We start from the raw sequence: 25,045 nt of genomic DNA, 5'->3' as shown, positions 1-25,045 counted from the left end.
ATATAAGGAAAGCATCCCTGTACATAAGGAAAGCATCCCTGTACATAAGGAAAGCATCCCTGTACATAAGGAAAGCATCCCTGTACATAAGGAAAGCATCCCCATATATAAGTATCCCCATACATAAGGAAAGCATCCCCATACATAAGGAAAGCATCCCTGTACATAAGGAAAGCATCCCTGTACATAAGGAAAGCATCCCCATATATAAGGAAAGCATCCCCATACATAAGGAAAGCATCCCCATACATAAGGAAAGCATCCCCATATATAAGGAAAGCATCCCTGTACATAAGGAAAGCAGCTTCCGGTGAGCCTGGGACTCCTCCACCGTCTCTGCCTTAGTTCTTGTCTCAGATTCCTGTCTAGGCTCCGGCATCCCTTGACAATGGGTTGTAACCTGTAAACTCAAATAAACCCTTTCTTCACCAGGTTGCTTGTGATAATGGTATTCTGATAATGGCAACAGATCAACTTAGAACAGCCTGGGTCTTCCGAGGAAGCATAACGCCACTCTGGGGCTGTGGAGTCAGTGTCGGACCTCTTGTCCCCCTTCTCTGAGCAGCAGGCTGGGCTCTGTGCTATTGAAGGGCGTGTCTTCTTAAGCGAGACTCTACCACTCCCTTCAAACACTGACTGAAGCTCTCTGTGACCCCAAAACTGATCCTGACACCCAAGCACTTCTAAGACCGAAGCCTAAAAAGCCTAAGCTCCCTCCAAATCTTCCTCTCCTCCTCCCTCCACCTCCACCATCCACTCGGGTTCCCCCTCCTCTCCTCTGTCTCTGGTCCCTCCCTCTTCCTCTCGCCATTCCCAGTGAGTTGCTGAGACATCGCGGCAGGCCGCACCCTCCTCTTACAGACCAGCAGGCCTTCCTTCCTCCTGTCTTCGCCCGTCCACACACAGCACCCACACTGATCGTTAAGCAAGGCCACGCCCTTTCTTAAACCACCTGTGGCCACAGTCATCAACGCCTCTTCTCTGTGTCCTTCACGGCCCGCCCTGCCCCCACCCTGCCCCCATCTCTTCCTAGTCCCACTGGTTCCTCTTGCCCAGTCTGTTTCCCGCCTTACTCCAAGAGGTGTCTGCCAAGTACCCTTCCGAATGCAGTCTCAAGGCCATGCTGTGTGGTGCCAGGCGGCCGCAGCATCTCCACGGCTCCATCTCAACCGCTCTGTTGGTCACTTGTTATCTGCTATTCCTATTAGAGCCGAAGTTTCCGGGAGACCCTGGCTTGGTCAGCCTGTTCCCTTCCTTACCATCAGCACTTCAAAGAGTCTCCGTCATTACTTGGGGATGATTGTCTCCACGCCTTAGTTTGACACGCCTGTCTCGCTGCCCTCTTCCTCTCCTCATTAACTGTTGACCCTTGTAGCAAACACGCGCTCACCCTTGTAGGCAGCCCCCCACAGCCCCCCAACACTCGTTGCTTGCTCTGACACTCTGCCTAGCTCTGTTCTCAGGCTGACTTCCTCTAAGTGACTTAGTTTTGTGGCTGAAAACCAAGACTCCAACCTGGAGAAAGTAGGTCTTCAAAACAGTGCAAACCCAGCTAGGCAAAAGGTTCAACAAAGCATTCTGTCCCCATCCAAATGGTGTCCTCCAACCCTGTCAGCATCAATTCAAGAACTTTATCCCGACCCAACGAAATCCTCCCACAGGGTTGAAGTTGGATTGAAGTCACTCTTCCCAGCTGCACCCCCCCAACCCATAAATGTTTGGAGGCTTCAGAGTAGAGGCCTCATTTATTTATTTATTTATTCCAGTTGCCTCTGGGGGAGATCTGGCAGATCCAGCCCCAGGGCCTGCAGGATTAGGTGAATGATCCAAAGTGAAAGGGGCAAACGCCCAGCCCGCAGCGGCTCCTGGGAATTGCGTTCTCATAGGTCAACGAGCAAACGGTGCCCAGTGGCCTGGCCTGAGGCTCAGGAAGAGAGACGCTTGCACCGGGTGCTCCGAAGAAGGCACCACTCGAAGCACGTGGCGTGCACCGCCTGACGCTTCTCCCTGTCCGCAGGGCCACAGCGCTGGACCGCTACGGGCTGCAGAAGGCGGGATTCACGCACGTGCTGAACGCCGCACACGGCCGCTGGAATGTGGACACCGGGCCCGACTACTACCGCGACATGGCCATCGAGTACCACGGCGTCGAGGCTGACGACGTGCCCACCTTCGACCTCAGCGTCTTCTTCCACTCGGCGGCCGCCTTCATCCACTCGGCGCTCCGAGACGACCACAGTAAGAGACACCCCCCTCCCCGGCTCCGGCCAGGCCTCACGCCCCGCCCCTCCCAGGCTGAGGCTCCGCCCCAAGCCCGAGGCCCCGCCCCCGCCCAGCCAGCCGGAAGGCATACCCGCACCCCTGCCTCCCAGGAGCAGCTCCTGCTAGGAAGCAGCCTCACTCCTGCCAAGCCCGGTCCTGCCCCCAGCGTGGGAAGCAGGATCTACAAGTGGTTTTCAAACCTGGTGCCCTGGGGCTGGGGATTGTTGGCAGGGATTGGCTGGGCTAACTGCCCTACCACTTAGGTTGCTTGTGGGGTTGAAAGGAAAGGGGGCGGTTTACACTGCAGGGCTTTTGGTGTGTCTTTGTCTCCGAAGGAACGGCCATCTTTTAAAAAGGCCTGGGTGGTCTAGGAGTCCTCACACCTGGAGCTGTAGCCAAAATGCTAATCACGCGTGGGCCCAAACTTTACTAGAGCCAAAGGCTTCAATGCCAGAAAACTTTTAAGGAGCTGGCTTGCTCAGGAGCCCATGAGCAGGCTTGAAAAACTTGTGCTAACCACGCAAACCCACGGTCTGCCCCCAGACACACACACCCTTCAGAAGCTGAGGACTCTGTGTAAACTGGAGTAGGGGGCTGGGAGTTGCAACAACAGTGTCCCAGTTTCCCAGTGTCACTTACCCATCTTTTAAGGCAAAGTACTTGTCCTTTAAATGCGGTTCTGGCTGCAAGGAAAGCTGCCAGACTATTCTGGAGACAAGGGCACAGTTTGGATTTGCACACTAAGTAAGACGATATGTAGTTACCGCTGCTGGTTACAACCTTCAGCACATTCTCCAGAGGCCAAAGGGACATCACCTCCTTAGTGGGTGCTCTGACTCCAGCCTGGCATGCCGCACCCCTGTGTGAGTCATCACAAAACTCGGGGCTCCAGTTACCGAAAAGAAGCCTTGCTTGCCACAAGGCTCGCTGACCGACTGACCTGCTTCAGGAACTTGCAACCTGGGGCTAGGCCTAGGCCAAGCCTGCCAGACAGGGAGCCTTGGCGGCAGCAGTGACTCCACAGCCAGCCATGGCCTCCCACAAAATTTGACATCATCTTGGATCAGAAGATGAAAAACACTGGAAGAGCCAAGGTGCATGAATTAGAGGGGTGTACCATTCCTGACCTGCCCTCTTATGATTCTGTTTATGGATGTCTTTTGTATTCTGCACATTCTGAGTTCCCACACAGGATCAAAAAAGCAACGGGACTCTGATTCGTCACCATGAGGTAAAGTTCACCTCATGGTACTCGAAGGTAACTGGAAACATATTGGTAGTGGTAATGGAAGGGGCCTGCCAGGCTTTGGCGAAGACAAGGCCAGGCTCAGCTTCTCATCACCAAACTCAGTAATGGAGTAATTCCTCCAGTGATGAGAACGCTTACCCTGAACAGTCCTGACGAGGCGCAGCAGCGGCATACGCAGACCACTTGGAACCCGGAGCGCAGGAGGTCAGCCGATTCACTAGATAGAGAGGCTGTGCGCCACCAAGCGCGAAACTCTGCCAGCGCGTGCACCAGCATCGTAAAGTTCCCAGCCTAAAAGAAAAAGGAGGAGAGAGGGAAAAAGACATCCCGACTTGGAACTTAGACGACACACTGACGTGAAAGCTTGTTTTAGGATCCCAGCACACCGTTTGAGAAGCTGCCTTGCTGCCAAACTGGGAAAAGATTTGGCCTCTGGAGTGAGATGTCCTAGGGCTGCTGGCCAGATCACATGAGCCAGAGAGCAAAGGCTGGTGTTAGACCGGGTGCATGAAAACACCCAGTGAAAGGAAGGGTCTAGAGGAAGAGGCTACACAGAAGTCAGAGAGCTCACAGGGGACAAGGATGGGTGACGTGTGACTGGTTTTTTTTTGTTTTTGGTTTTTTTTTTTTTTTTTTTTTGGTTTTTCGAGACAGGGTTTCTCTGTATTGTTTTGGAGGCTGTCCTGGAACTCCCCTTGGTAGACCAGGCTGGCCTTGAACTCCCAAGAGATCCGCCTGCCTCTGCCTCCCAAGTGCTGGGATTAAAGGCATGTGCCACCAACGCCCTGCGACGTGTGACTGCTAACAAGCCCATGGGTGTTAGAGAGCAGAGGACATCACTGACCATGGGGGCGGGGCTGACTTTGCATGTCTAAATACTTCCCCAGGCCGGGGCCTGAAATGCCAGAGGAGGTACAGGGTGAAGAAGATGGTGTGTCTCCTTGACAGGGGTGGGGTGGGGTGGGTGGGAGGGGGGGAACACCACACGGGACACGGGACAGCTGCTCTTCAGCCCCCACCCGTGTTTCTGGTGAGAATCGAAGCCAGTGTGGCGGAACTTCCGAGTTTTCAGGGAAAACGTCCAGTGTGGGTCTTACTGTGGCACTGCTCACATTTCAAGTGCCAGCAGAGGTCAAAGTGTCTCAATCACCTGTCTTTCTGCTTGTCACCTGTGTCCTGAGTGGTCCGAATAACAAAAGAGAATGCCTGTTAGCTCAGCTCCAGCCTTGCCTCGGACTCTAGAAGAGCATGGCAGGTGTGTGGCCTGTCTGCCACACGCAGGGGGTGGCCTGATAATGTCTAGTCACGCTCTGGAAAAACAGAGGGACGCTGCTGTGGCGTTTCCAAGCCAAGCCTGGTCGCAGGTTTCCTGTTACACTCTTGATGTAAGAGGTGTTGATGGACAGTCTGGCCCAAAGGTCAGTCAGTCTTTCTCTTTCCTCTCGTCTTTCTTGTGGTTTGCTGGTGAGTCCCAACCCAGAATACACACCACCCATACCCAACCCTCACTGCCAGTTATGTTCACACTTCTTGCTATTTTGAACCTGTTTTTTGTTTTTGTTTTTTGGAGACAGGGTTTCTCTGTATTGCTCTGGAGGCTGTCCTGAAACTCACTCTGTAGTCCAGGCTGGCCTCGAACTCACAGAGATCCGCCTGTCTCTGCCTCCCAAGCAGGTCACCTACGAGTCAACTTTGAACTAGAAAATACTGGCACCAAAGCACTCCCTACCTCGGCACCCTGCTCGGGCTGGTGGCACTGTCACAGGGCCTCCTGGTTTCTTGAAGTTCAGGCAAGGACTGGGAACAGGCCTCCCGGGCTACCCCAGTTTCCTTCACCAACAGTGGGCCTCAGCCGTGGTACAGAGCCCCAGAGCCCAGAGAGAGAACAGGACCCTGAGGTTCTGGGGACAGGAAGGTGGTGGAGCCCAGGGGCACCTGAGACCTCCAGAGAACACTGTGGTCTTGCCCTAGGGGGGCTGTCTCTTTCTCTGGGCTGACAGCATTAATGAGAACCACCTTTGGCTCCGCGAGCTCCAGCCAGAGCTGAGCCTCCCCTTCTTCCTTCCCAAGCCTGTCCGTCTTCCTCCCCGGTCTGCTTCCTCTCTGCCTTCTCCCTACAGACGTGGGGCTCCTCAAACAAACGTGTATGGGCTTCAGCTTTCATCTGTTATGACAGGAGAGGAAGGACCACACTAGTCATCAGCAGAGCTGGCCGGCGACCAGGCAGCCTCTTTCTGGAACTCTCCATTGGGTAGATGGAACGCTCCGTCTGAGGAGGTCGATAGATGCTCATCTGCTCTTGTGCTCACACTGGATGAGAATGAGGCGTGGGGCCTCCTAAACGACACAGTAACAAAGGGGGCTGCCTCCCGCCCTCCTCCTGAACGAGCAGACAGAAAGGCACTAACTGGAGGACACCTCTCTGCCCGCCCCCCCTGTGGTCCTTGCAACTGTTCATGGGGCCCAGGTCTGTCCGTCCCACATGGAGTGAGAATAGGAAAACTGAGGTGCCCACTCTGCTGGGGGTGGGGGAGGCTTGCCTTTCTTATGTCGTCTTGGCTTCTGGCCTTTGTCGTTGTCCTGGGTTGGGTCCCTTGAGGAAGGGAGAGGTAAAAAGTGCAGAAACTGTCCACAGGCAACTTGCTGTTTTATCTCTCCAGGATGAGGGGCAGGAAGACAGACAGCTCTGTGCTTATGGAGCTCCAGAGAGCTGAACCTCAGTAGAGAGTCCCACAGCCATAGGAAACAGCCACCACCGAGGGAGAGCAGAGGGCCAAACCTCAGAGCCTAGGGGCAGTGAGGGCCTCAAACACATTTTGCATTAAGCTGCTTCTTGTGGCATTGGCCTTGTGGCTAGACATCTGGCTAGACATTTCGCTTTCTGAACCTGTTCTCCGTCTGCAAAGCAGGGACAAGGATAATGAGCTGTAAGTCAAAGCTGGAATGAGACCCGGTCAGTGGGTGGACCGGGTGGGCTCTAGAGCGCCACCAAGTGGAGACCTGCAGGACTTGGCCTCTTGTGCATCATGGTTGTGGATATGGGTGGTGTTGGCCTGAATAGCATCAGGACCACTGGTCTCACAGTTTTAGGTTTCAGAACATTTTTATACTCTTAAAAATCAGCGAAGACTTCAAAGATTTTCTGTGTGTAAGTAATAATCAAAGCTTACTCCACTGAAAATAAGAACTGAAACATTTCAAATATTAATGAAAAGTATGGACTGGAGTCCTCTGGCACCCTGTAACCTGAGCATCATAGCTCATACTTGTGATCCCAGTACTGAAGGTAGAAAGAAGCAGGAGGATCAGAAGTTCAAGGCCACTCTCAGCTATGTAGGGAGTACAAGGCCAGCCTGGGGTACATGAAACCCTGTCTTAGAAACAAAAACAAACCCACTGGTGAGCCTTGTACATTTTTTTTGTTTTGTTTTTGTTTTTTTTTTTTTCCGAGACAGGGTTTCTCTGTATTGTTTAGGAGGCTGTCGGTCCAGCCTGGCCTCGAACTCACAGAGATCCGCCTGCCTCTGCCTCCCGAGTGCTGGGATTAAAGGCGTGCGCCACCACCACCTGGCGAGCCTTGTACTTTGATGGTTCCTTTGCCATAATTCTGTAACTCTACAGGTCACAAGTTCTATATTTGGCATTTGAAAATTGCGGTTCATCAAATTACATGGGCCTTTTAAATGCCCTGCCTTCCAGTGTACATTATTGACCCTTGAAAGGCAAGTTTGTTCATCTCACGCAGCCCCATCTCTTTTATTTTTCTTGGTTTGGTTGGTTATTGAGAAAGGGTTGGTTTTTTGTTTTTAAAGATTTATTTATTACTGTGTATACAGCTTTCTGCCTGCATGTATTCATGCAAGCCAGAAGAGGGCACTAGATCTCATTACAGATGGTTGTGAGCCACCATGTGGTTGCTGGGAATTGAACTCAGAACCTCTGGAAGAGCAACCCAGTGCTCTTAACCTCTGAGCCATGTCTCCAGCCCCCATAGCCCAGGTTTGTAATGTGAGGTTCTTTGTCCTGTCAGGTCCTGCAGCCACCTCAAACCCAAATAAACACACAGAAGCTATATTAATTATTAAATGTTGGCCAATGACTAGGGCTTCTTATTAGCTAGCTCTGTCTTCATTATTAACCCATTAGTATCAATCTGTGTATTGCTACGAGGCTGTGGCTTACCCAGTAATGCCCGGGCATGGTGTTACTCCTGTGGCAGCATCGAGACTCCGTGTGGTAGGCTTACTCTGCCTGACTTCCCCAGAATTCTCCTTCTGTCCCAGACCTTCCTATCCTCCTGCCTCATTGGCTGAACAGTTTTATTCATTAACCAATAAGAGAAACATATATACAGGAGAACATTCGCCATCATAGGTTGGCCCTGAACTTGCAATAATCCTCCTGCCTCTGCCTCCTGTGTGCTGGAATTAGAGGTATACAACACCCTACAACACCCACTCGAATGGGAGACTCTTCAAATATTAGGAAACCCAGTATTACAGTATATAGAGAGATTTAGAAGTCTAGCTCTTGCCTGAGTGCCTGTGTTTTTATCCTTGGCAACAAACGCACCATGTTTTCATTGAAATGGCTGCCTTTGTTCACTTTTTAAGAACTTCCACATAGGGGGCTGGAGAGGTAGCCTTAGGTAGCCTAGATAACCAAGCTGTCCCCCAATTCGTAGAAGTCCCCCTGTCTCTGCCTTCTGAGTGCTGGGCCACTACAGACCACCACCATGACCGGGCCTTGCTCATCCACTTCTAAGAAGAGTCCTACCAAACACTTAAGTGTGAATGCCCACTGACAATACTGCTTTTCCTTCAGAGATAAATGTGTTGCAAGAGACAGAAGCTAGGTCCACTGTCCTCCATAACCCTCATGTGCTTCTCCTTGAGCAAGTCAATGTTCACTGCATGCATTCAGCAAGAGGTGTGCTCCAGGGCTGAAATCTGATAAACCTTAATTTTTACTGTTGCATTAGGGATACTCTAGAGTGTGATGCGGTGGACATAGCAGTAACCATTGGCTTAGCTATTACCCGTGACATCCTTCATACTAAGGCACCAGTGCCTTTGTGAATATCACAAGGACAATGTTAGCACAGTCAAAAGAGTCAATTGTATAGCAGAGTATGGTGGTGCATGCCTGTAATCTCAGAACCCTGGAGGCAGGGCAGGAGGACCGGGAGGTTGAAAATATCCTGCGGTACATGGTGGACTCAAGGCCAGCCTTGGATGCATAAGACCCATCTAAAACAAAAGCAAACCTTGCTACAAAAACCCTCCAGAACTAGTGTGGAGACAGGGTTTAGTAAATCATCCAGAACTGGTGTGGAGACAGGGTTTAATTAGTTTTAGTTGTTGGGACATTCATCCTGACAGCACACAGTAAAGCTACTTCTTTGTTTAGCTAGGTGGTGGTGGTGCACGCCTTTAATCCCAGCACTCGGCCAGGCGGATCTCTGTAAGTTTGAGGCCAGCCTGGTCTACATAGTTACACAGAGAAACCCTGTCTCTGAAAAAAAAAAAAAAAAAAAGCAAAAAAGCATAAGCAGCCGGGCGTTGGTGGCGCACGCCTTTAATCCAGCACTCGGGAGGCAGAGGCAGGCGGATCTCTGGGAGTTTGAGACCAGCCTGGACTACCAAGCGAGTTCCAGGACAGCCTCCAAAGCCACAGAGAAACCCTGCCTCGAAAAACCAAAAAACAACAACATAAGCAAATGAACAAAAAACCAAACTGCTTTCACTATTGAAAGCCTGCTGGGCCACGTGACTTTCACTATTGAAAGCCTGCTGGGCCACGTGACTTTTTCCTGAATTGGTTTTATTCACTACTGATCTGATTCTACACCTCCACTCGACAGTTAAGGAAATGAAGGCTTACTTATGAGGCTGAGTGGCTCTGTCATTTGTCACCCACTTGGCAGTTAGTAGCAGGAGTCTGGATCTTATATCTGCAAGTCAGCGGGTTCCCTTGTGTCCTGAGTCCAGACCTCAGGAAGCCTCTGGGGGCTGCGGGAGTTCTGGCATACTCAGTCTAAGCCAGCAGTGTCGCATAGGTGAAAATGGCAGGCACACCTCCTCCCTGCACCACCGTTCTAAAGACGGGATGGGCATTCCAGGGTCTTCCTGGGGTCTCTGGTGGAGTGCAAGCTACTTAAATTGCTTAATCCTGTCACTCGAGGGACTGGAGGCAGGAGAATGTTGAGTTTGAAACCATCCTGGGTTACACAGGGAAACCTTGTCCAAAAAATAAAAGAGTTAAAATAGTAGTTTGGGAATTTTTACTTGCAAGGGCCAAGGGTTCAGCTCAGTGGAATAATTGGTGCTGAGCACATACAAGGTCCTGCATCTGATCCCTAGCATCACAAAAGAAAGAAGCCACATGCTCTGAAGATCATTTCTTGCTGGGATGTAGCTTGAGGACATGTAAGGTCTTGGGTTTTATTTCCAGCATGGTGGGGGAGGGCGCTTAAGAAAAAAAGAAAATAGAACTGTTCATATATATGGAGATCTCCAGGGTAAACTGTCAGCTGAAATAAGCATGATAGAGAAAGGTCTTTGAAAGGCTGCGAGTGTGGTTCAGTGCTTGTCTGGCAGACATAAGGCCCTGGTTTCCATCCACAGAAGGGAATAGACGGGAAGGAGGGAAGGAGGAGAATCTAAAGCTTGTGGGTTTGGGAGTCAAGAACCAAGATTTGGGGAGGGGATCAGTTCTGCAGGGCAGACTCTTCTTTGGAAGAACACACAGGCGATGGGGGCTCCTGCTGCTCTGCATGAGCCCAGGAGCCCCGTGGGAGGGGTTTTCTCAGTCCCTGGGGTGTGCTTTGACGGTTGAACCCTGCTAAACAGGACTGAACACGCAAAAGCTTCCAGCAGGTGTGGTGCCCTCTCCTCCTGCTCAGCAAGGGTTGTAACTTTCACCAGTCCTATCAAAAGCCAGTCAGCGAACAGGTCTGCCTGTCGTACACACTGCCTTCCCAACATCCCTATGCAAGAGACTGAGGGACTGTGTCCCCGCTTTGCAGATGGGGAGCTGTGGCCCGACAACAGAGAGGGGGAATGTGGGTTAAGGAGCCTTCAGCGTTGGCTGTTTCCCCTTCACCCGCAGGCAAGATCCTGGTTCACTGCGCCATGGGCCGAAGCCGGTCAGCAACCCTGGTCCTGGCCTATCTGATGATTCACAAGAACATGACCTTGGTGGACGCCATCCAACAAGTGGCTAAGAACCGCTGCGTCCTGCCCAACCGGGGCTTCCTGAAGCAGCTCCGAGAGCTGGACAAACAGCTGGTGAAGCTGCGGCGACAGGCTGGGCCGGGGGACTGCGAGCCGGGGCCGGGGCGGTAAGGGAGCCTCCCCAGGGCAGGGAGGATGAGAGGTCCTGGCTGATGGGTGTCTGCATGGAGGTTAAGGTTTTGTTGGTCCTGGAGACGGGACAGTGAACTAGAGGCTGGGCACCGGGAGGATGCCCAAGTGGGTCCTCCAAGTCTAGTTCCCCACCTCACGGGGGACTGGGCCAGGTCAGTTGTAGGGGGAGCTGGGTTCAGATGAGGACCACTCTGTGGTCTCCTGTCCTTTAAGTTGGAAATGGAGAGGGTGTTTTTGTTGTTGTTGGTTTTTTTTTTAATGTGTGGGCACTGTGTTGTGATTAAATGTCTGGCTCTGAAAGAAAAAGAAATCACATTCTTATAAAAAAATAAAAAACTTAAAATAGAACTTGATTTTTTTAACCACAGAAAATTGCCTGACAAGCTGTATTACAAGACAGGCTTTACCACTTTGGAGGAAGCCTCAGAGTAACCATGTCTCTTTATCCATGGTGGTGTGTGTGTGTGTGTGTGTGTGTGTGTGTGTGTAAAAGGGGTGGCATGGAGTCACTTCCTTATATCACAGCCAGAGCTGTCACCACCCAAATGAGTTGTGGCAAATTTGGGCAAGGAAGAATGTAACTTCACAATATGGGAGAAAGAGAGGCAGGAGACAATTTTAGGGGGCCAGAATGCCTCTTTCCTTTTAGTCTAGAAAGGGCAGACTGATGGCTGGGTTTTTAGTCACACCCTGAAGGACCGGAGGACAGGGCAGCCAGGTGAGCTCAGGTGTGAGCTGGTCTCTCTCTCTCTCTCTCTCTCTCTCTCTCTCTCTCTCTCTCTCTCTCTCTCTCTCTCTCTCTCTCTCTGCCTCTCTCTCTCTCTCTCTATTTTTAAATTTAAATTTAAATTAGAAACAAGGTTGCTTCACAAGTCAGTTCCAGATCCCGCTCCGTTTCCCTCCCCTCCTCCCGTGCCCTCCCCCAAGAGCTGGTCTCTCTTAAGTTACCACCATGATGGTCATTCTTCATTCAAGAAAACAGCAGCAGCTTGACAGAGTGGTGGCTTCCAGAACCAGGAGCCCTGAAAAATGGAAGCTAGAGTGAGGCTAGAGTAGGAGGCCAGCTCTACAGAGAGCCTAGAGAGCCCACTGGGGAAGGAGGGGAAGGGACTCATGCTTCCAGTGTGATCTAGAAACTCCAGGAGGATCTTGCAGGAGTGCTGGAGTCCAAGGGTAATACCAAGTCACTGTGACATCTCGGGGAGCTGTTTCGCTTTTATGCCACTTGTAGTTTGGGATCTTGTGCTTAGACTGGTCTCCTGGGCCTTTCCTAAGAATATTCTGGACATCACCTTTGTCCAGGAGGAGGCTGGGTCCTCAACTTATGCATGGGAGGAGATTCCCTGGAGACTCCTTTGCTGTTACAATATTGTTCTCATAATGAAAAACCAAAACACTGCTGAGAAGTTGAAACCAACCACACACGCGTAGTCATCTGGTCTCGTCAGGCAGCGAGATCAAAGTGGAGACTGTGAAGCTGAGATGATTGACGGGACACAACCGTGGTTGCAAGGGGAAAAACACTGGATGGCGCAACTGTGGAGGATGGACACAGATTTGCTGTTCTGGGAGCCACGGGAGAGCTGGGGTCAGAGTAGTTCCCTACTTGGGCTTTTCATCTGAGCATCCTGATAGCCCCTCTGAACTCAGTTCTCTCTGTTAGACTTTTCTATTCAGTGTCCGGACAAGACAGTGTTTCCATTTTCATGATGTACTTGCACTAAGTGAACTCACATGTAGGACAGGTAGAACACAGATTCCACTGAGGAGGTTTTCTGGAGCCACTGACCCTGCACCTCCCTCCACACCCCACCTCTTCGTGGAGTGGAATCCTGTTGAAGCAGAGGACCTAATGTTCCGTGCCTGGTCTCTTCCTGGTGACTCCTGGAACTTAGAGGTAAGAGAAAGGAGGAACAGAAATGTTACCAACAGTGCTCAAAGACTTCATAAGCAATGCTTTCACTTAGCACATCCCCAAAACTAGCTTAAGAGGCCAAAGGCAAGTTAAAAATGCAGACCGTACTAACATGCAATGTGAGACACAGGAGCTGAGGTAAGGGGGGGGGGGGGAGAAGCCTGCTCTAGACAAGTTAGTGTGGTGTTGGGGAAGAATATGCTTCCAATTGTGCAATTTGAAACAAACAGAAAGTAACCAGGCAGGGCTATTTCTTATCACAAAAAAAAAGGTGTGCCTGAACCCAGGCAGTGTCACAAGCAGCACAGATGGCCAGGATGGACTCCACCTTTTATCCTTAATGCAAGGGAGAGCTTGTCTTTCTCGTTGGCCGAGGCTCAACCTCAGTCTACCCTGCACTGGCGGTGGGAAGGAAATGTAGGGCAGCGGAAAATGGTCGATGGAATGTAGCTGGGCTTCCAAGTTTTACAGGGCAGGCGAGATGAGAAGATTTGAGTAAAGGTTTTACAAGGTGGGGGTAACCTAGGGAATATTGGCTGCTGGTGGGCTAGCCACCTTTGATAGAAAAAACTCATAGAAACCTTGGTTGGATGGAGGATCTTAAGACAGCAGCTCACTGTGTAGTCCAGGCTGGTTTTGAATTCATAACCTAAGGTGGTAGTTGGTTCAGTGGTTAAGAGCACCCAAGTTTGATTCCCAGCACACACATGGTAGTTCACAACTGTAACTCCAGTTCCAGGGCATCTGATGTCTCTTCTGGCCTCCTTCTGCACATACATACAGTGCAGGAAAAAACAGAAGGATTTGGAATCTCACGGAGGACCAGGGGAGCTTGCCCCTGGAGTGAATGTTCCAAAGCAGAAGATTCTAGAATTTTGACCTGGAATGATGACTGGAGGGAAAATAAAATTCTGGGAGTCTTCTGTAAGGCAGTAGAGCTTGGTCACCACACCGAATGAGATGAAGAGGAAGAGAAGACGCAGCCTGGTCCAGGGCCTGCAGACAGTTCCGGTTGGGAGTTAGAGGCAGGAGAGCACCTCAGAAAGCAATGGCAGGAACCTGCTCCTTGGCCCGAAGCTTAGGGCTAGGCAAGGCTTGCTTCCTATAAAGGAACCTGCATGGACAGAGCAGACTTCACAGCTCATTAGCTAGCTGAGCCTTCCAATCAAGAGAGATGACATTTCAGACTATTGCTGAGAACTGATTGAGCCATCTGGGTATACTGTCACTTAAAATGCTGATTTGGGGGCAATTTACTTTTTGTTTCTTTTACCTCCTGATCTATGGATGTGGGTTATGTGGACGGACTGTTGATAAAAGTTTTTGAGTCATATTTCTAACAATGTGTTGGCAGGCAGGGCCTGTATAGCTGGGCAGACACCATCTGAATCAGTTCAGTGAAGTTGGCATCAGATGACCACTTTTACAAGGGAGAGAACAGACCGTTAGATGTGAGCTACGAGCAGATACAGCCTAAGAGCTATGGATCTAAGCCATATCCCAGGATCCATGGGGTTACATTTCCAGTAAGGCCTGGTGCTCTAAGTGGACTTGGCCGGACAGTTCTTTTCCGACACAGCCTTAGGATATTTGGACTCTGGACCAGTGATGCGCCCCCCCCGCTGTTCTGACACGTGGAACTCATGGGTGTGGAACAACAATCAGGAGCTGATCCACAAAGCTCCCTTGGACTGTGGCTGTGATGCAAGGGGTGGAGCACTAGGACCCAGACTCCCCACAGCCCAAAGGTGTGATTAACAGGCAAAGGTCATAGGGAAAGGGGGCGGGGTGTCTCAGCCCCCAGGCACTAAATTAGCACATGAAAGTCAAGGAGGGAGTCTCTGTGGAGTTCCTAGACAGTGACAACAGCTTCCTGCCAGATGTGTGGTCCACTGCCCTGCTGGGACCCCCAGCCACTCCCAACCGGCTCCAGTGATTGGTTCAAATAAACTACACACAATCAGAATACAGACAGCATGTTTTCTTTCCCACAAATTACATTCTGCTGTCCCTTTGCTACACCAGCCTTGAGGGGCGGCCTTGGAACCCCCATCTACTCTGACATCATCACAAGGGCAGAAGACTCAAAGGCTAACTCCACCACAGGAACACTGGAAGCAAGCACCGGTGAGCCGGAAGCCAGCCGCCAGCAGGTGGCCTTTGTTCTGGCACTATGGACGACCTGCACCTGGCAAATTATGGTTTGTGTCAGTGACCTGAAGAGTTGTGAGTTCCTGTGCAGCAGATACCTTGAGTCACACACTGGTGCCAAGCCCAGCATTCATTTTAAATTTGTTGCTTAAGCAATCAAATATTTTAACTCACAGTCAAAACTTTGTCCAAATGCCATGAAACGTCTATAAACATTTACTTTGGGGTGTGTGTGATAAACTATAAACACTAAAGGAAACATACAGCCATTCACAATTAAGTGAAACTTTCACACTTTTTTTTCTTTTTAAAGAAATGAATCTTGAAATACACCGCCTCCAATTGGGTGTTTGTGATAGCAATTAAAAAAAAAAAAAGATCACTAGTGTGGTACCAGGCCCTCAGGGGTTTCTACAGATGGTACAAAAGAGGCAACTGGATATCCTTGTGGGAGCTTTGGGCAAATGAAGATCAAAGTCAAAAGAAAAAACCAAACTCACTTTATTGTAAAGACAATGATTGGCATACAGAAGGTATGCACCAGCATAAAGAAAACTTTCATGAAAAGCATTAAAATCCATTATAAATTAATTTATTAAATAGGTATTTGGTATATGTGATGGATTTATTAGATATTACTCTTATTTATTGCCAACCCCTTCCCCCCCAAAGTCAAAACAAATCAGAAAAATCTCATAACTCCAATGTACACTAAATAATTTACTTCCCCAGATGTGTACGTGTTCTGAGATGACACACGATAACAGTTCAGCTGGCCATTCTCCATCAGTCGTAATATGACAGGACACAAGAGGCTAAATGGCTCATCATAATTTATTTTATGTTAAAACGTACAGCTTTTTTTGTTCTTTTCCTTTCTTTTTTGAAGTAACTGACTGAAAAGAGAACAGATAAATACGAGAGTGCTGCTGGCTCCTATTTTATACAAGGTCGTGCCTCCGCCTGGGCCTCACTGTCACCTGTGTAGGTACAAAGGCTACAAAAAGAAGCAATATAAACAGACACAAATAACTTTTCTGCTTTTTTACATGCGATTTGTAAGCTTAGTTTGAGCTATTCACAAGCTACTTTTCTATTTTTCCTTAAAAAATAACTCCAATATTTTATAAAGATAGAAAAATCTACAGATGGAATGAAAATGTAAAGTTAGAGGCATTTCCATAAAATAGCAACTTTACACCAAATTCACTATTTTTTTAAATCCTGCCAAGTATTTGGACATATATGAAATGCTTCAAACCCTGACAGCTAAACACTGAGATATGCTTCATTCAATAAACAGAAGTGTGCATTTGTAAAACAGAAAGCTGCCTTTCCCCAAAGGAACCTGCCACCGAAATGGAAAAGGGTCTGGACTTCACACCAAACACTTAGCAATAAACCCCCTTGGCTAACCAGACGGGGACAGCTCTGATAGCTCTTTACAGTTTTATAATTAACAAAAATAGAGTTTTTTTTTTTAACCCTCAAATTAGGGTACCCTAATCAAGGCAAAAAACTTAAGAAATGGCTTACCGTTAGCACAACACTTGTACAGTACTACAAAATGCACTGTCACTAACAAAGACATTAGCGGCATGCTGGAGTGTCACCTTAAACAAAATATACAGTAATTGAAATGCTAAAGGCATTTACATGGAGTAGACAAGGAAGGAAAAAGCTCCAGGTTCAATATTAAAACAGGTGATTTGGGGAGGGGCTTGTATCCACACTGTTTACCGGAAGCAGGCACAATGAGTGGCTGCTGCCAAACTGTAGTCCTAAGGGAGGCCTTCCTTTGCAGAGAATTTTATATAAAAGCAACAGAAACAAAGTACCAAACAAGGAAAAAGGAAAAACAACTTGTATAAGGCTTTCTGCTGCATACAGCTTTTTTTTTTTAAATAAATGGTGCCAACAATGTTTTTGCATTCACACCAATGCTGGTTTTGAAATCGTACTCTTCAAAGGTATTTGTGCAGATCAATCCAAGTGGGGCCCGGTGGGCTCCGTGGGCTGCCTACCTTCTCATGTAGGACCCATTGAGCGACTGTTTGGACATGCCTGTGTTCATGTAGCCATGGTGTCCGGGGGCCGTGTACATCATGTTACTGTGGGGTGGGGTCTGCATTGGCTGCTGGGCATATGGCTGGGTGCCCATCATACCCACCTGCATCTGCATAGGGTACTGGGGTGTTTGACTCATGTAGCCATGGTTGCTGTGGTAACCACTGTTCATCATAGGCTGGGACATGCTGTACCCATTCATGGCATTCAGAGTATTCATGTTCATGTTCACAGAGTTGACATTGTAGGCCGGAGCTGGCATCAAGTTTACACTCATGTTCATGCCTCTCTGCATCGTTAAAGTCCGTGCAGGACCTTGCATGGCTACAGTCTGGGAACGCCCATAGATTTGTGACTGGTGGGTGGCAGCGGCTGGTGACAGAGATGCCGACTTGGTTCTCATGGAGACGTGGCCCTTGCTGGCTATCTGAGTTTGCAGTCTTTGGCTGTGGGAGATGCCAATATTTGAAGCAGCCATGTTCCGCTGCAAGAGAGGTGGCGGCAGATTCATGGGAGGAGGAGTCAGGTTAGGGGGTGGGGTCATGGTAGCTTGTGCTTGGGGTCCCCCAGGGACGGAGTGTGGAGACTGAGAAAGCTGAACAAGCCCTGTGTTACTTAATGGTGTGGACAAAGAGGCACTGTTTGCATAGGAAGTCACAGCAGCGGAATGGCTGTAAGGCAATGAATGGTCAATAAGTGTATTCGTTAGCTGCTGCAGTTTGGCAAGGCTGAAGGTGGCAGATGGCTGTGGGTAGTGCCCAGCCCCAAAATCACTTTGACCCATTCGTTCATATAAGCCAAGGTTGGCGTTGCTGGTCTCAGGGATGTCAGCCAGCTGCATGGGTGGGGTGAAGTTGGCGGCCATGCTGCACTGAGCTAGCTGGCTGCTGCTGGGAGGCCTCTCCACCACACAGCCTTGGGGAGACTTGACGCTGCAGGTTGGAGGGGAGCTGATGCTGGCCTGCTGCAGCATGCTACAGCTCCCGCTCATGTTGGACATCTGCTGGGTGACGGCACAGCTGCTCTGCGTCAGATTGCTAGAGGTGAGACTGCTGTAGGAGCAGCTGTTCTGGGAAGAGCCGTTTGCACAGATGCTGCCCCCCATGGTTGAGTCGTAGCTGCTCGGGTTCTCATAGTTCTCGGTTGTGCTCTCGATACTGCCCAGGTCACTGAAGCCACTGTCAACAACCTGCTGTGAGTGGTCTGAGACTGACGGAACGTCCATCATGGGACTGGTCTCCATGCTCTGCAGAGGTGGCACTGTGATGGCAGTCTGATCGGGGCTGATTTGGGCATAGCTATTCTCTAGGGCAGGGACACTGGGGCTGTTGACAGAACGAACTGACTGTCCAGGATGGGAATGGACGGATGAAACAGGGCTGTGGTCTGACTGTTGGCATTCGTCCAGAGTGGTGGCGATTTGAGGACTTTGGTCTGTATGCGTATAGTTCTGCAGGCTTCTACAGGCCTCTTGAGTCTCGGCACAGTCCTGGAAGGTGTCATCGTGTTCCCTGTTTTCCTGGGTCAAAGACTGAACAGCCTGGGCAGTCTCCGAGTCAATTTCCACAGCGGCTGTGCCTCCCTCTTTGAGCTCGGCACGGCTGTCATCACTGTTCTTCTGGTCCTGCTTCTGTGCCTGTTCTTCTGGGGGCTCCCCACCAGACTCGGGAGCAGTTCCAGTGTCCCCAGCAAGTTCCTTTGGCTCGCTGGCACACGAAACTGCAAGCCCAACGCCACAGTCCATGAGGACCTCAGGGTTTGAATGACTAGGCTGAACATGAAGGTCTAAAAAAGCTTCCTGGCTCTCGAGCGAATCCTTGAAGGCTTCTTTCGGGAGGTCACCCCTCTCCATGTCAGCAGACTCCGTGTGACTGTCATCTTCATCATCTGCATCGTGGTCCTCATTGTGAGAAGGCTCCTCCTCCTCCTCCTCTTCCTCGCGGTCATCCGAATGCACAGGACCTTCTTTTTCCATGGAGATTTCTGGCTCCTCCTTTTCTGTACTTTCAGCGCCATCTTGGTCTTTTCCTGCAGTTCCTTCCTCCTCCTCTTCCTCCTGCTCCTCCTGCTCCTCCTCCTCCTCCTCCTCGCCTTTGATGAGGCCCTCCTCATCTACCTTTTCACCTGGCAATTGATGGGGACTTCCAGGTGTGCCTGTCTCTTCCCTTCTCTTCCCGTCCTGTGGCAGCAGGGTCTCCGTGGCCGCTGTCCCCTCCCGCTCGGTCCCCACAGGGCTGCACTTGTCTTCTGAGCCCTCCTTGGGCTCTGGTGCGGTCACCGGGTCTTCTGGCTCCATGGGCGTCTCTGGCGGGGTGTAGAGGTTCAGTTTGAAGCCCGGCTTCCTCTCCTTGCTTTGTTTCCACTTGGAGAGTCCTCGCTTCGCTCCCTTTGGCCACACTGGCCTGCACTTCAGAGCTTCGGGATTGTCTCTGCTGTCTTCTTTCAAGTTTTCTGCATCGTCATCCATACCGCCTTAATGGACAGAGAGAAAAGCACCGGCTTTACAAAGTATACCCACGCACACAGCTTGACACCCATCTCTAAATTCATTAGCAAGCTTTCAACTTAGCAGTTTAGGAGTTGATGGGAAAGATAATAGAGAATATGGTGGCATAAACCAAGCTGAGTGACCTAGGCATAAGAGTAAATGATAGTCTATGGTGTAAAGCTTTAGTATCGAGTTCCACAATACTAAAACAAACAAACAAATCCTGAAAAACAAAACCAACCAACCAAACCAAACCAAAACCTAATTTCAACACCAGCAAATCTGGAAAGACAGCGGGATGGGAGTAATGCCATCTTATATTATCCAAACCATCACTGCTGTGGAAAAATGAAGAGGATTAATTCACTCCCTACCTGCTGGAGTTAAATGACCTCAGATGACCTTACTTTTTGTTTTGTGAATTATTTATTTTTATTTTATGTGTGGGCATTTGGCTATGGACCATGTGCATGCCTGCTGTCCCCTGGAACTGGAGTTATACAGGGCTGTGAGCTGCCATGGGGGTGCTGGGGATGGAACCTGGGGCCTTTGGAGGAGCAGTGCCCTTAACCACTGAGCCATCTCTAGGCCCAGACATTACTTATTACTTGTGAATGAGACAAATGAGTGCGTCTTTCATGACTTATGAATGACACAATCTACAATATAATTACTGTAGCATTTAAAAGACTTTTTTTGTGTTTGCTTTTGGGATCAGTTTTCTGCTCAAACGTAAGAGTGACTGAGGGGCTGCAATGGCTGCTGCATCCCTGCCCCCTAAGTGACCTCTGAGTCACCAGCTGCCCTCCCGTGACTGTTCCCTCATTTCATTGGCCATCTGATTGTTGTGCCTGTGGACTACCTGGGTCCTTCCGTTGTCTAGCTGTGCTGTGTCCTGGAGCAGAGCAAAGCTACTGCAGCTATAACAGCAATCAATAAACAGTTTTGTTACAAAAAAAGAAAACAAATGTAAAGTTTGAACTAGAAAATTACAAACAGCACAATTGAACATTTCATTGCAATTCTAAAACGTATTCTATATGCACATGATAAGTACGCACACATAAAATACTCAGAACTTAACACCTTTAGGAAATTAAGAATCAAATCAATGGTCAATTTAAAGGGAAAGCTTTATGAAGAATGACATACTTATTAGAAACACTGCTTCAGTTGGGTATGGTGGTACCTGGTCTACACAGTGAGCTTCAGGGTTAGAGAATAAAAATAACAGCTGTGGAGTAGATGCCAGAATGGAACAAGTCTAGCCAGGTAAGGTCATTTACATAATGAAATGATTGACATGACCTTCCCTGCTAGCATCACACTCACGGACTGACTGAGAGCATGTGTGTGGGACAGGATGCTTCTGCAGAAGAGTCAAGCTCCAGGCCTTAGCCAGCTCTCTTAGGATGCTCAGACCACTTCTCTTCACACAGCAGGTATCAGCCCTGCCAGTGTCCCCAGACTAAATCTTCAAAATGTTTTATATTATTGTATTTTATTTTAGTTATATGTGAACATGTGTGTCTAAGTTTGAGGACAATTCGCAGGAACTGGTTTTCTCCTTCTACCATATGAGTTTGGGGGATTGAAAATCAGGTTGTTAGGGTTGGTAGCAGTACCTTTATCCATGTTTCATCCTATGTGCCACTGATCCTACCCGCTTCTACAGGGATACATCCCCAAATGAGAAGAGGAGTTTCTGACAATGACCTTCAAGAAAGGAGAGGATCCTGAAAGAAGCTGTGTTGAGCCACCACCAAAGCTAAGAACACCAAGCAAAGAGGGACAGTGACAGCTCATGGACAGGCTTCTAAGCAGACAGCCGAGACTGAGGCGGGGCGGTTTCCACACCTGGGGATGATCTCTCCCTGCAGCTTGTCTCACACGGACACAAGAAAGAAGCTTGGGAGATGGCCCAGTGGTAAACTGCACCCACACAGTCATAAAGACTGAGTTCAGATCCCTTGAACCCACACAAAGGCCAGGTGCGTATTGAGGTGGCAAAGACAGACAAATCCTGGGGGCTCACTGAATAAAAGGCTAGCTGAGACAGGTCAAGTTCCAAGTAAAAGTAAGCCACTCTGGGGGGGGGGCTAGGTGTGGTGGTGTACACCTTGGATCCCAGCACCTGGGAGGCAGACGAAGGCTCACTTATGAGTTTGAAGCCAATGTGTCTACATAGTGAGTTTACATAGTGAGAGACTGTCTAAAAAAGAAAAGGAAGAAATTGAAAAGGAACGAAAAAGGGAACAATAGACACTCACTAAGGAAGTCAAGGAAGTGCTGGTTTATGTTCTTAAAACCAGCAACAGAGAGCAACTCCTGTGGTTCCCAGAGAAAGGAGATGGGCTGTTCCCCAGGCTGCAGCAAGGTTTGGTTGGACACAGGCATTTCAGCTTTCCCGCTATGGAGAGACTGTCCCACAAATCCTCATCGTTCATCTTGGAGTCCCTGTGCTAACAGGGCAAGGGATGCTTTAAACGGGGCATCAGAGACAATTTGTAAAAGACGGGGAAGAGGGTCTTTGGGTTTCTGGATCACCCCGTGTTACCAAAGCTGATGCTGACAGTGTGGGTCAGGTCAGATGGCTCTGGATCATAGTAGGTCTCAAACATTGCACAGTGCTAGGGAGGATGCACTCTGGTGTACTAGAAGCTGTTTTCAAGGAAAACAGAAGGGCACACTCACCGCTCCTATGGCAACATGTACCCTGATGTTCAAAAATACTAACCAGGCAGAAGGCAGCACAGCAGCATCAAGGGACCTGCATTGTGTTCCTTACTAATCTTCAGTGTCTGAGGATGAGCCACTTTCTACAGAGTGAGTAAGAGCAACAAGCGCTAACACAAAGCCCATTACAAGGGAAACAGGGTTCGGCCCCTGCGAAGGAGCAAAGATGGTGGGCATTTTCCAGATGTGCTGGCTGGCATGCCAATAACATCACTCACCTCGACAGAGGACAGCATTCTTGAAGAAATGATTGTCTTTTCCCTCCTCTTCCTCCGTCTGCCTTTTCTTCCCCGGCTGATGTTGGAATGCTTTTCTCAGAACCGGCTTTCTGACCCCTGCCCCTGCCTCCACCTCACAGGTAGGCTCCAGCTGCGGCATGGGCCTCTCTTCATCCGAGTTGTCAAAGGGCTCATTCAGCACTTCCGTTGTCTCGGAAATGGTCTCAGTTGTTACGCTGCTGTTGATCCTCCTGCGTTTACGGCCCCTTTTCTTCTTAACTACAAAAGGCCTCTGAAATTAATTCCAAACATAATACGTAAGTGCTCCTGAGAAATTAAGCGGCTGAGGCGACATGCAGCAAATGTGTCCTGAATGTGAGCCTGAGAACCTTACGTGTCAGCTCTGAGATGCCTTTGTACTTAACCTTCCATCTGATGTCTTGGGCACCAAGAACACAGGCAAGTGTTTTCCAAATAAAACACTTGTTTACTCAAGCAGAGGCTCTGAGAGAGAGAGAGAGAGAGAGAGAGAGAGAGAGAGAGGGAGGGAGGGAGGGAGGGAGGGAGGGAGAGAGAGGGAGAGAGGGAGGAAGGGAGAGAGAGGGAGGGAGGGAGGGAGAGAGAGGGAGGGAGAGAGAGAGAGAGGGAGAGAGAGGGAGGGAGGGAGGGAGGGAGGGAGGGTGGGAGGGAGGGAGGGAGGGAGAGAGAGGAGAGAGAGCGAGACATAGAGAGAGAGGGAGGGAGGGAGGGAGGGAGAGAGAGGAGAGAGAGAGAGAGGGAGAGAGAGAGAGAGGGAGAGAGGGAGAGAGGGAGAGAGGGAGAGCGAGCACCCTAGCAACTTGACTGCGGATTTGAAAAGCTGAGCACGGCTTTTCTAGCCTCCATTTTCTAAGTGGCGCTAGCTTCAATATGCGGCACATCGCAGTCTGTTTCTATGAACAGTGCTTTTATAAATGTTGCAATAACCAACTCTCAGATCAATTACCCATTACCTGCTAACTACTATGGAAATGCCCACTGCTTGACAGGCACTATGGGAAATATGGTGTGGTTAAGACTAATCTTGTGCCAGATGGTGGTGGCGCACATCTTTAATCCCAGCACTCAGGAGGCAGAGGCAGGTGGATCTCTGTGAGTTTGAGACCAGCCTGGTCTACAAGAGCTAATTCCAGGACAGGCTCCAAAACAATACAGAGAAACCCTGCCTCGAAAAACCAAACAAAACAAACAAACAAAAAAGACTAATCTTGTCCCAGAAATGAAAGGGCATTTAAAGAAACAATTAGTCTACTGGTTAAAAAACAACAGAGTTAGAGATTGGGGGCTGCTGGGATGTGAACAATTAATACTTTTATAAACTGTTTTGATATGGAAGAAACCTAAAAAAATTAATTAAAATCTGTCTGTAAAAGATAATGGAACAGCCAGGTAGTGGTGGTGCACGCCTTTAATCTCAGCACTTGGGAGGCAGAGACAGGCAGATCTCTGTGAGTCTGAGGCCAGCCTGGTCTTTCCCAGGACAGCCAGGACCGTTACACAGAGAAACCCTGTCAAAAAACAAAACAAAATAGATAGCCAAGATATGTATCATGAGCCATGAAACTGCTGGCACTACTCTGTGAGGGGTCAGTAGGTTTCCATCAATGCTAGCCTCTAGGTCCAGGCTGTAGCTCACTGGCAGAGCACTTACCTCTCATGCACAAGGCACTAGGTTCCATACCCAGTACAGTGAGGGGTTCCGGCACTACCTCCGGATGAATGCTACCAAAGAATTAATGTATCTTACATTAAAAAAAATCATTTAGCTTTTTCTTTATGTGCATTGGTGTGAGGATGTCAGATACCTTGAAACTGGAGTTATAGACAGTTGTGAGCCACCATGTAGGTGCTGGGAATTGAACCGGGGTTCTCTGGAAGAGCAGCCAGTGCTCTTAACCACTGAACCATCTCTCCTGCCCTGTAACTTACATTTTTTTTTTTTTTTTTTTTTTTTTTGGTTTTTCGAGACAGGGTTTCTCTGTATTGCTCTGGAGGCTGTCCTGGAACTCGCTCTGTAGACCAGGCTGGCCTCGAACTCACAGAGATCCGCCTGCCTCTGCCTCCAGAGTGCTGGGATTAAAGGCGTGCGCCACCAACGCCCGGCTTGTAACTTACATTTTTAATGCTTTCAATGTTCTTAAAGAACACAGCTAGGCCTATTACTAGCTCTAAAATTTAACCACATTAGTGACGTCACATTTGTTGTTGTTTAGTCCCCTCCACACACTTATCCTCCCCCAAGCAACCAGACTTCCCAGACACAAGTGCAGCCGATAGAAAGAGCGGATTCCCTTCAGTTGGATCCATATGAGCAGCAGTGGCCCATGCCATGCCTTGGATGAGTCTGGCTTTTCATATTTTTACAGAGTTCCTTTCACTATACTCACAATACATGAACACATTCTCTGTACAGGAAGTCAGAGTAGCCAGAAGTGCACTTCATGGGATGCTCCCCTCTGCCACCTCATACTGGGGGGGGGGGGGGAGGGGTCAGAAGAAAGAACCTAGGGAAGTCAGACCAGCAAACTACCTCTCAGGACAGCTGCGGGGGGG

General features: G+C 49.4%; 2 protein-coding genes across 8 annotated transcripts in view; one reads left to right on the top strand and one right to left on the bottom strand.

The window, feature by feature from the left end:
- Dusp29 (dual specificity phosphatase 29) overlaps positions 1-11,226 on the top strand; it is a 42,950-nt gene extending 31,724 nt beyond the window's left edge. For both annotated transcript variants that reach the window (XM_040735988.1, XM_040735987.1), the window contains exons 3-4: positions 2,018-2,238; positions 10,622-11,226. In XM_040735988.1, the coding sequence (XP_040591922.1) occupies positions 2,018-2,238; positions 10,622-10,857 (457 nt within the window). In that variant the 3' untranslated portion in view covers positions 10,858-11,226. The remainder of the gene's footprint in view (positions 1-2,017; positions 2,239-10,621) is intronic.
- Positions 11,227-15,760: 4,534 nt separating this feature from the next.
- The window catches only part of Kat6b (lysine acetyltransferase 6B), a 175,643-nt gene continuing 166,358 nt past the window's right edge, over positions 15,761-25,045 (bottom strand). For all 6 annotated transcript variants that reach the window (XM_013123169.3, XM_040735984.1, XM_040735985.1 and 3 more), the window contains exons 16-17: positions 22,454-22,745; positions 15,761-19,483 (exon numbers count right to left, since the gene is read on the bottom strand). In XM_013123169.3, coding sequence (XP_012978623.1) covers positions 16,965-19,483; positions 22,454-22,745 — 2,811 coding nt within the window. In that variant the 3' untranslated portion in view covers positions 15,761-16,964. The remainder of the gene's footprint in view (positions 19,484-22,453; positions 22,746-25,045) is intronic.

Source organism: Mesocricetus auratus, unplaced genomic scaffold (assembly GCF_017639785.1).
Source record: "Mesocricetus auratus isolate SY011 unplaced genomic scaffold, BCM_Maur_2.0 Super-Scaffold_100053, whole genome shotgun sequence".
NCBI lineage: Eukaryota > Metazoa > Chordata > Mammalia > Rodentia > Cricetidae > Mesocricetus > Mesocricetus auratus.
Note: the sequence above shows the minus strand (reverse complement) of the source record. Positions and strands in the feature narration are given on the sequence as shown.